Source organism: Lampetra planeri, chromosome 57 (assembly GCF_965212315.1).
Source record: "Lampetra planeri chromosome 57, kcLamPlan1.2.h2, whole genome shotgun sequence".
In the NCBI taxonomy this organism is placed as follows: Eukaryota; Metazoa; Chordata; class Hyperoartia; order Petromyzontiformes; family Petromyzontidae; genus Lampetra; species Lampetra planeri.
The window spans coordinates 2,448,437-2,459,514 of record NC_136163.1 but is presented as its reverse complement, the minus strand read 5'-3'; the positions used below and the strand labels follow the sequence as shown (position 1 = coordinate 2,459,514).

General features: G+C 43.8%; 1 protein-coding gene across 1 annotated transcript in view; it reads left to right on the top strand.

Annotated features, from left to right (window-relative positions):
• The first annotated feature begins 490 nt into the window (after window positions 1-490).
• The window catches only part of LOC144735748 (protein MMS22-like), a 175,215-nt gene continuing 164,627 nt past the window's right edge, over window positions 491-11,078 (top strand). The window contains exons 1-2 of the mRNA XM_078618246.1: window positions 491-592; window positions 8,062-8,234. Of these exons, the coding sequence (XP_078474372.1) occupies window positions 8,062-8,234 (173 nt within the window). The 5' untranslated portion in view covers window positions 491-592. The remainder of the gene's footprint in view (window positions 593-8,061; window positions 8,235-11,078) is intronic.

Here is an 11,078-nt window from a genome sequence, read left to right as displayed (position 1 = left end):
AAAAATAAAACATAATACATTTTATTATGTTTTATTTTATTATTTTATTATTAATAATAAAATAAAACATAATACATTGTATAATGTTTAATTTTTTTATTATTATTTTATTATTTCCATTCTACGTGACTTTACCGAAAGAACCAAGAAAATGTATAATGTTGAATTTTTATTATTTTATTATTAATAATAAAAATAAAACATAATAAATGTTATTATACTTTATTTTTATTATTTTATTATTTCCCTTCTACGTGACTTTACCGAAAGAACCAAGAAGATGAATCCCTGCAGTCACGAAAGATTTAAATCGATATTTATGATTCTTTAATCCAAACGGTAGAACTGGGGGCGTGGTCTTGCGGGTGTGTGGGGGCGGGGCTTGCGAGGTGGTGGGCGGGTTCGTGTGGGAGGCGTGGCCTGTAGGAGATGGAAGAAACCTGAGACCGTGGCGCATGCGCAGTGCGTGGTGGGGAACGTAAGAATCGCGTTCACCGCGCATGCGCAGTGGCGCCCGGTTCGGATTTTTTTCGCGGGAAACAAGCGTTCGGTTTCTTGGGTTTCCCACAGCGGAAAGGCGATCGGTTAAAGGGTTCGTAGCGAGTTTTATCACCTTTTACCACTTAACAACAACAATGCACACATTTGTTACCAATTATTCGTTTATTTACTTGAGTTCGCGTACGTTTTCTGAGAATAAATGTTCGTGTAAAAGTTTACCTCAGAACTCTGCGTTATCTGTACAGCACAATCGCAGTGCCGCCTTACTCGTTATTAGTCTATAACAGTTTTCAAAGTACTTTTAAAAAAAAAACAGAAAGTAGCTAAACGAGCTTGCAAAGTGTTAACAAAACGCAGTGTTAGGTTCACAATGTAAATGCTAATAGCGTATAGAACGTTAAATGCTTGTCAAGACAACATCATCGTACGCTTATAATTGTATTATATTAACATGTATACGGTTTCAGGCCATCACGCCTCGGCTTTAATATGCAACTTTAAATCCACTTACAATGCAATTATTGATTAATACGCTCCGTACATTGTGTTTGCGGTACTATTTTAAATTGTCATTAATTTATATAATCTTTTTAAATCTTCCGCACATCTGCATGATACTTAAGCTCCGTCACCTATAGTTTTAGATGTTAAAACTACGTAAATTGTACCCCTGGTTTATAAAATAGAGCACTTTATAATGCTGCTGTTGTGGTTTTTAATGTGGTTATGGTTGTGGATAATGTATATAGTGGCTTCGATTATGATTAAATAGTTGTATAAGCTCTAATTGGTAATTCCTATCCACGTAGTGTTTAATGTGTAAACATTAATGTTGTCCACACTGTTGGTATTGGCATGTCATTGATATTGTTGACTTGACAAATCGGTGTTGGTGTTAATATAACACATTATTGTTGTTCATCTGATATGTTCATTATTGCTGTTGATGATGTCGATGTATTTTATTGTTTGGTGATTGAAAGGCCAGCGAATGTAATGTAGAGATGTTAACTACTTCGCCTGGTGTACAGGAGGTCGTGGGTTCCATCCCGACCCTGACGCCTGCTGCTGTATATTTGGAGTTTGAGTGTCTCTCTCTCTCATCATCATCATCACGGCGGCTAGGAGATGTTAACTACCTCGCCTGGTGTACAGGAGGTCGTGGGTTCGATCACGAACCTGACGCCTGCTGCTGTATATTTGGAGTTTGCGTGTCTCTCATCATCATCATCATCACGGTGGCTAGGAGATGTTAACTACCTCGCCTGGTGTGCAGGAGGTCGTGGGTTGGATCCCGACCCTGACGCCTGCTGCTGTATATTTGAGGTTTGCGTGTCTCTCTCTCTCATCATCATCATCACGGTGGCTAGGAGATGTTAACTACCTCGCCTGGTGTGCAGGAGGTCGTGGGTTGGATCACGAACCTGACGCCTGCTGCTGTATATTTGGAGTTTGCGTGTCTCTCTCTCTCATCATCATCATCACGGTGGCTAGGAGATGTTAACTACCTCGCCTGGTACACAGGAGGTCGTGGGTTCGATCACGAACCTGACGCCTGCTGCTGTATATTTGGAGTTTGCGTGTCTCATCATCATCACGGTGGCTAGGAGATGTTAACTACCTCGCCTGGTGTACAGGAGGTCGTGGGTTCGATCACGAACCTGACGCCTGCTGCTGTATATTTGGAGTTTGCGTGTCTCTCTCTCTCATCATCATCATCACGGTGGCTAGGAGATGTTAACTACCTCGCCTGGTACACAGGAGGTCGTGGGTTCGATCACGAACCTGACGCCTGCTGCTGTATATTTGGAGTTTGCGTGTCTCATCATCATCACGGTGGCTAGGAGATGTTAACTACCTCGCCTGGTGTACAGGAGGTCGTGGGTTCGATCACGAACCTGACGCCTGCTGCTGTATATTTGGAGTTTGCGTGTCTCTCATCATCATCATCACGTTGGCTAGGAGATGTTGGAGTTTACGTGTCTCTCATCATCATCATCACGTTGGCTAGGAGATGTTGGAGTTTGCGTGTCTCTCATCATCATCATCACGTTGGCTAGGAGATGTTGGAGTTTGCGTGTCTCTCATCATCATCATCACGTTGGCTAGGAGATGTTGGAGTTTGCGTGTCTCTCTCCCCGTGGTCGCGTTGATTTGTCTCTGGGTCCTCCGGTTTTTCCCTCCATAATTTAGAATCGACATCACGCGGTTAGAGAGCGTGCTTGTCAACAAGGACACTCGATTGATTTTGATAACGTTAGAAGTGTTACGTAAAACTAATTATTACTGGCTAAGACTAATTAGTGAATCCATTGAAATTGAGAGAAATACAAATAACGTTAATTGTTCTGACAGCTACCGGCTTCGTGCGGCCTTGGAGCGTATTATTACATAAAATATATTATTAAAATTCCTTATAGGGGAAACAAATACTGATTAATAACAATTGAATGATTACCAATCTATTACACTGGTCAACAAAAAAAAAACATTTTTTTCTGGCCTGGACTTTTGCAGCTGTTTTAGACTAATTTCAAGGTGCTGATTCCAAATCTGATCTCAGATTTGCTCGATCACATCTCATTTTTAAATCCTTTATATTAAGTTCACTTGCTTGCTTGCGCGCTTACGACCGTGCAAATCTTTCGGTCGTTTTTTAACCCACTTCCCGTGATCCAACCGAGCTGACATTTTGCACACAGACTCGTTGTGCGTGACAATGCATTTTCGTGAAAAAAATGTTAAACTTTTTTGGAATTTTTTTTTTCATATTTAATTTCAAATACCAATGTGATAAAAATTCAACTCTTATTCAAGAAAAACAGAAATGAATAATACAATTAAACCGATGCCACGCATATAAAGGATTTATAGTGAAAAACTTTGTTTTTACGGGTTAATTTTTATGCTATCGGCATACCCCCATTTTCATTGATTTTAGCCGAAATTAACTCTGTCACTTATGATTGCAAGTTGTTGCGAGTCAGCGACTGCTTTAGTGTTAAAATATGGTGCTGTATTTTTAGGATAGTGCGTTTATAATATCATTTTATGTAGATATCCACATTTATTTAATATTTTTCTTCAGTTTTTATTGAAAATGCAATATTTGATATCTCAAAAACCTGACGTGATAGACAAAAACTGATGCCAGATTTGGAATCGGCACCCCAAAATTACATTAAACCCGTTGGAATAGCTTATGCCAGAAAAAAGTGTATTGACCAGTGTTATAGAATTACAATACCCTCCCCGCCTCAAATCACTGCACCAGATTTGGGTTAAATGATGACGTCACCCTGCTGCTGCTCTATTTAAGACCGGGAGCGAGTGGAGGGCTTCACCATTCTGGCAAATTGCCCGACGATGCTGGTTGATGTAATTACCAGCGAAACGTCGTACTCACAATTGTAAACGATGTTGATTCACTCTTCAACACACCCGTGGGCTAAAGTAGTGAACTCTTTTGTCAACGTGACACTTTTTTTTTTTACTGTTTGGCCGTGTCGGGTGGTGGAGGGTTACGACACTTATAAATAACGCGATCTGACCCAAAAAACCTTTTTTTAATTAATATTTGGCTGATGTAATTTTCCACCTGATAAGCCACTAAGTTGAGCTATCATTTGTGGCCAGGTCGCTTCTGAAAAAGAGTTATACTGGTAGGAACCTCCTGGTTACACCAGCCCACAGGGGATTATTGTGTCTGTCCGTCGTGCAGGGAGGGGCTGGGTGGGGAGGGAGGGGCTGGGTGGGGAGGGAGGGGCTGGGTGGGGAGGGTTTGGGGCTGGGTGGGAGGGGTTGGGCTGGGTGGGGAGGGGCTGGTCACCCCGTGGTGCCCTTATAAAACTCAACGTTTAACCTACTCACGCCGGCTTGTGCCCACCCTCACAGTCGGGCATATTTGCGGAATACACCACGCCGCTGTTGACCCTGGCCATTGACCGAGCAACCCAACGTTCCTACCAGCTCCCTCCGCAGGAATGTGGGCCTTACCTGGTAAAATCAAAAATAAAACTTTAAAATAGTAGTTGGAAACTAATAGTAAGAATTCCAGATCGCTTGCAATTCACTTAAGTTATATCCCGCATAAATAATTGAACACCGAATGACAATTTCAATGGTTAAGAACTTGTAATGCATATCTTTGCTGGGTGTATCATGCACTACACTGGTATGATTTAATATAGGACGACTACTCAAATATACTTTGTTTACATGATCACAGAGGTTGCTCTATGATTAAAGTTTAATGTCTGAGGCTCATAGATTCAACCTGAGTCTCCATTGGCCTTATTCTTGGTTCTTTCGGTAAAGTCACGTAGAAGCGAAATACTAAAATAACACAAATAAAACTATTACATTCTCACGACGTTTCGATTGCAACACAAGCAATCATTATCAGGTGTGAAAACCACTGCAAGCAAATTGTAAAAAAGTGGCGGCAAATTTTCTTGCTGTGGTTTTCACACCTGATGACGATTGCTTGTGTTGCAATCGAAACGTCGTGATTAATTTGTATTGTTTTATTTTTATTCTTTTTTCATTTCCCTTCTACGTGACTTTACCGAAAGAACCAAGAATATGAATCCCTGCAGTCACGAAAGCTTTAAAACGAAATTTGCCCTTGCCTTGTAGCGTAGTCAATCGGTATGTTGCATGTGGTGAGATGAAGTGTGGGTAATTCAACTTCCTCTCAAGACGTCTTGAAATAATTGGGGGTTATCCTCTGGAGATGCTGTCTAGAGCTCCCTCTAGTGGAGGACATTTCTCCAGAATTTGCTCAATGCCCAGCTGCACCTTTACCTTCATACTCTATGTAAGCGCCACGTGTGGTATGTGTGTGTGTGTGTTGCTTGTTTAATTATATTCAGACACATATCATAGAGCGGTATTGATTGTTCAGACCCTTGGTCGTCTACACTGCACACTTTGTAACTCTCGCTCACACAGCTCTCTCTCTTTGGGCCTTGACTCCCGTGTGCGGATTAATTGAGTTAATCTCTGTGTATAACTCCAGCCACGATCCCTAATTGGCACACAGACGAAGCCCTGTGGTGGCCATTGGCAGGCACTGCAGGCTGGATATCGGTGGCAGCCTTCACACCGTGCTTGTCGTGATGGTGGTTGGCATTTGAAGCAAATCAATGGATACAAATTAACCCGTAAAAACAAAGTTTTTCACTATAAATCCTTTATATGCGTGGCGGCTAGAGTCCTCTCGTCCTCTGGCTTGAGATGGCTGCCACCTATGGGTCAGATGATTGCCTGCCACCATTAAGCAATTGGTAATTAAATATAATTTATTTTTCCTAAAATGTAGAACATTTTTGGAAAAAAATTTTCACGAAAATAAATTGTCACGCACAACGAGTCTGTGCGCAAAATGTCAGCTCGATTGGATCACGGGAAGTGGGTTAAAAAAACGACCGAAAGATTTGCACGGTCGTAAGCGCGCAAGCAAGCAAGCAAGTGAACTTAATATAAAGGATTTAAAAAATATACTCGCATATACGGCGAAGGCTTACCTAGCCCCTCAAGAGGGTTTTTCCGGGAGGTCCTGTGTATTGAGTTGCTTGGTTCTTACCTGTTATTTTTGTTTTTAAATCATAGTTGGTGAGCACAGGCCTCGAAGGCGAAGACGCAAAGCGGCCGGTAACAAAGGCGCTGTTAGTATCGCAAACAGATGAGCGGCGACACTTTTCTTGAATTGAGCATAGTCATTGCTTCTAGATTTGAAGCTTTCGTGACTGCAAGGATTCATATTCTTAGTTTTTTCGGTAAAGTCACGTAGGTAAAAAATGGAATTTAAATTAATAAAATAATAAAAATCACGACGTTTCGGAGGCAACACAAGTCTCCGTCATCAGGTGGGACTCACCTGATACAGCAAATCTGGCTGTGACGGTCCCACCTGATGACGGAGACTTGTGTTGCCTCCGAAACGTCGTGATTTTTATTCTTTTATTTTTATTAATTTTTATTCCATTTTTTTACCTACGTGACTTTACCGAAAAAACTAAGAGTATGCATACTCATTGCACCAGATTTTGAGAAGAGAGGAGCATGGAAGGGAATTCCAAAGTGAAAGAGGTGCGAGGGGAAACGCAGAAAAGTGCTGTGACCTAAAAGAGTGGGGCGAGGTAGTGGTTGAGTGTGAGAGAGAAGATAGATGGAGGGTGTGTTATTGTGACCTGCAGTGTGGTGATGGTGGTTGAACGCCGTGTGTGGATGAGACGAATCGGTCTGAAAGATTGAGTCGTCAACACGAGAGTGGATATGCACAGGAACGGTAACCGTGGAAGTAGCGATGGACGTGTGATCAGGGGACGACTGACCACCGTTGAGCGAGCGAGGGTAGCAACTTGTAGGTTTCGATTTAAAGCTTTCGTGACTGCAGGGATTCATCTTCTTGGTTCTTTCGGTAAAGTCACGTAGAAGGGAAATAATAAAATAATAAAAATGTAACATCATAAAATTTCGATTTAAAGCTTTTGTGACTGCAGGGATTCATCTTCTTGGTTCTTTCGGTAAAGTCACGTAGAAGGGAAATAATAAAATAATAAAAATAAAACATCATAAAATTTCGATTTAAAGCTTTCGTGACTGCAGGGATTCATCTTCTTGGTTCTTTCGGTAAAGTGACGTAGAAGTAAAATAATAAAATAATAAAAATTTAACATCATAAAATTTCGATTTAAAGCTTTCGTGACTGCAGGGATTCATCTTCTTGGTTCTTTCGGTAAAGTCACGTAGAAGGGAAGTAATAAATTCGGCCGAAACGTCGTGAGAATTATTTTATGATGTTTTATTTTTATTATTTTATTATTTCCATTTTACGTGACTTTACCGAAAGAACCAAGAAGATGAACTTTTAGGTTCTCAATAGAACGTGGTGGCAAAGCATTGTAGATGTGATGAGGAAGAGGGCGCGGGGGGGGGGGGTGATGGATAGGACACAGGTGCAGGGTGGAGGAAGACTGGTTATACTGGTAGGAACCACCTGGTTCTACCAGCCCACCGGGGATTATTGTGTCCGTCCGTTGTGCAGGGAGGGGCTGGGTGGGGAGGGAGGGGCTGGGTGGGGAGGGTGGGGAGGGGCTGGGTGGGAGGGGTGGGGCTGGGTGGGGAGGGGCTGGTCACCCTGTGGTGCCCTTATAAAACTCAACGTTTAACCTACTCACGCCGGCTTGTGCCCGCCCTCACAGTCGGCCATATTTGCGGAATACACCACGCCGCCGTTGACCCTGCAGGCCATTGACCGAGCAACCCAACATTCCTACCACCTCCCTCCGCAGGAATGGGTTCAAAGCAGGCATTGGAGTGGTACCGAGACGGTGGTGACGATAAGACTGCAAGAGCGATCCTTGAAAGGACGTGTCCACTGCTTAACAAGGGGAAGACCCCCAAAGCCAGATGGCGGTGGTTGGTGGTGGTGGTGGTGGTGGAGAGCAGATCTGCGAATGGGCGAAACTGCGCGACTCGGCAAAAACAAGGTGACGGCAGGGTGCTGCGTTGAACTGCGATGACCTATTGACCTTGACCTCTTGCGTTTCACAGATGATGTCTCAAGACACGGCCCTGTCTCTCACGCCCCCCGTCTCCCCAACCTTCGCGGGACACCGTCGCCCCGAGGGGTCCTTCGACTTCCCATGGGTGCCCTGGTTCACGTGCCCGCCGGGCCAGACTGGCATTTCCGTGGACTCCTATCTCGCCAGCGACGCGCTCAAGAGGTAGTAGCAACAATAAAATACCGACCGAGCATGATTGGTAATCGCCCTGTCGTTCGCATAGTGCAGGCCTACCATGGAGGAGCAAGGCGCTGCTGAGTTTCGCGGACATGGTTGCCAGTAGTTTCGATTTAAAGCTTTCGTGACTGCAGGGATTCATCTTCTTGGTTTCGTTCGGTAAAGTCACGTAGAAGGGAAGTAATAAAATGATAAAAATAAAACATGAGAAAATAATTCTCACGACGTTTCGGCCACAACGCAAGCAGCCGTCCTCAGGTGAAGACCAGGTCTGTCGGGGAGACAGCGTCTGAATGAAACAACACCACGCTTGGAGCGACAGACCTGGTCTTCACCTGAGGACGGCTGCTTGCGTTGTGGCCGAAACGTCATGAGAATTATTGTATTATGTTTTATTTTAATTATTTTATTACTTCCCTTCTACGTGACTTTACCGAAAGAACCAAGAAGATGGTTGCCAGTAGTTTCGCACGAAGGGGCAGACGTTGCGAGGCTTAACCCCAACGGAGTTATTTGCAAGTAATTTTTTTTAATTTGGACCGGGTACAGAGGTTCACGACGGCCGTGTCAAGGGGATTCGCGATGGCCGTGTCGCACTGTCGGCACTGCTGGGGTCACGGGGTTCAGGCTCCGCTCACGAACGGCACTTGCCCCAACAGCCTGTGTCGACTACATGGAACCTTCTTCTTGGTTCTTTCCGTAAATTCACGTAGAAGGGAAATAATAAAATAATAAAAATAAACCATAATAAAATAATTATCACGACGTTTCGGCCACAACGCAAGCAGCCGTCCTCAGGTGTTGTGGCCGAAACGTCGTGAGAATTATTTTATGATGTTTCATTTTTATTATTTTATTACTTCCCTTCTACGTGACTTTACCGAAAGAACCAAGAAGATGAATCCCTGCAGTCACGAAAGCTTTAAATCGAAATTTAATCATGTTTTATTTTTATTATTTTATTATTTCCCTTCTACGTGACTTTACCGAAAGAACCAAGAAGATGAATCCCTGCAGTCACGAAAGAAGCTTTAAATCGAAATGCATGGGACCTCTTGCTCAATGTATAGGGATATTAATGTTGCGTATTGCTGTGCATATACATGTACACACGTGTGTTGGAAAATAGAGGTTGTTTGTGTGTGTGTGCTAGTCGACATTGATTGTTTTACGTATACACGCGTGCTTATGTATAAACGCATTAATGTGTTTATGCGTACGTGCGTATGCATTTTATGCGTACACAATTATGCGTGCGTAAATACATCAAAATACGGGCATGTTTGTATTATACATTTGTAGGGGTATGCATACGTGTGTCTATGACAGACACTTTTAGTTACGCACATGTGTGCGTGCGTGCGTGTGTGTGTGCACACCTGTATGTATATATGCATGTACTGTATATACATGTGGGAATAAACTCAATTCCACCCCCACCACCCCCCCCACGTTCCATCTACATCCACCTTCCTCCTCCCCTACACCACCACCACCACCACCACCCTGTTACTCATCAATTCCACATTCACACATGGCTCTGCTGACAATTTTCAAGAGCTGTGGTTCGCTATAAATTACAGGCTGGGAATAACGCCACATTAAACGAGCTCCCAAACCCAGCCTGCCCGGGCAGGCGTAGCCCAGAAAGCCACTCGCTCGCTCGCCCGCCCGCCCGCCCGCGGTATTACTCACGGACAAAATAAATACATGTGAGAGATGGTGTGTGATTGTGGTGGTGGGTGCTGATGATTGCAATGGTGGCGGGAGTGGGAGTGGGTGTGGCAATGTAATGGTGGTGCTGGTGGTGCTGGTGGTGGTGATGATGATGGTGGTGGTGGTGGAGATGATGGTGATGAATGCGATTGTGTTGATGGTGGATGCGGTGATGACGATCATGGTGGTGGAGATTACGTTGATAAATGCACATTTGTTGAAGCTGTATGGTGGCGATTATGATGATGGTGGTGATGATGGTGATGATGGTGGTGGTGGAGATGATGGTGATGAATGCGATTGTGTTGATGGTGGATGCGGTGATGACGATCACGGTGGTGGAGATTATGTTGATAAATGCACATTTGTTGGAGGTGTATGGTGGCGATTATGATGATGGTGGTGATGGTGGTGATGATGATGGTGGTGGTGGAGATGATGGTGATGAATACGATTGTGTTGATGGTGGATGCGGTGATGACGATCATGGTGGTGGAGATTATGTTGATAAATGCACAGTTGTTGGAGGTGTATGGTCGCGATTATGATGATGGTGGTGATGATGGTGATGATGGTGGTGGTGGAGATGATGGTGATGAATGCGATTGTGTTGATGGTGGATGCGGTGATGACGATCATGGTGGTGGAGATTATGTTGATAAATGCACATTTGTTGAAGCTGTATGGTGGCGATTATGATGATGGTGGTGATGATGGTGATGATGGTGGTGGTGGAGATGATGGTGATGAATGCGATTGTGTTGATGGTGGATGCGGTGATGACGATCACGGTGGTGGAGATTATGTTGATAAATGCACATTTGTTGAAGGTGTATGGTGGCGATTATGATGATGGTGGTGATGGTGGTGGTGGAGATGATGGTGATGAATGCGATTGTGTTGATGGTGGATGCGGTGATGACGATCACGGTGGTGGAGATTATGTTGATAAATGCACATTTGTTGGAGGTGTATGGTCGCGATTATGATGATGGTGGTGATGGTGGTGGTGATGATGATGGTGGTGGTGGAGATGATGGTGATGAATGCGATTGTGTTGATGGTGGATGCGGTGATGACGATCATGGTGGTGGAGATTATGTTGATAGATGC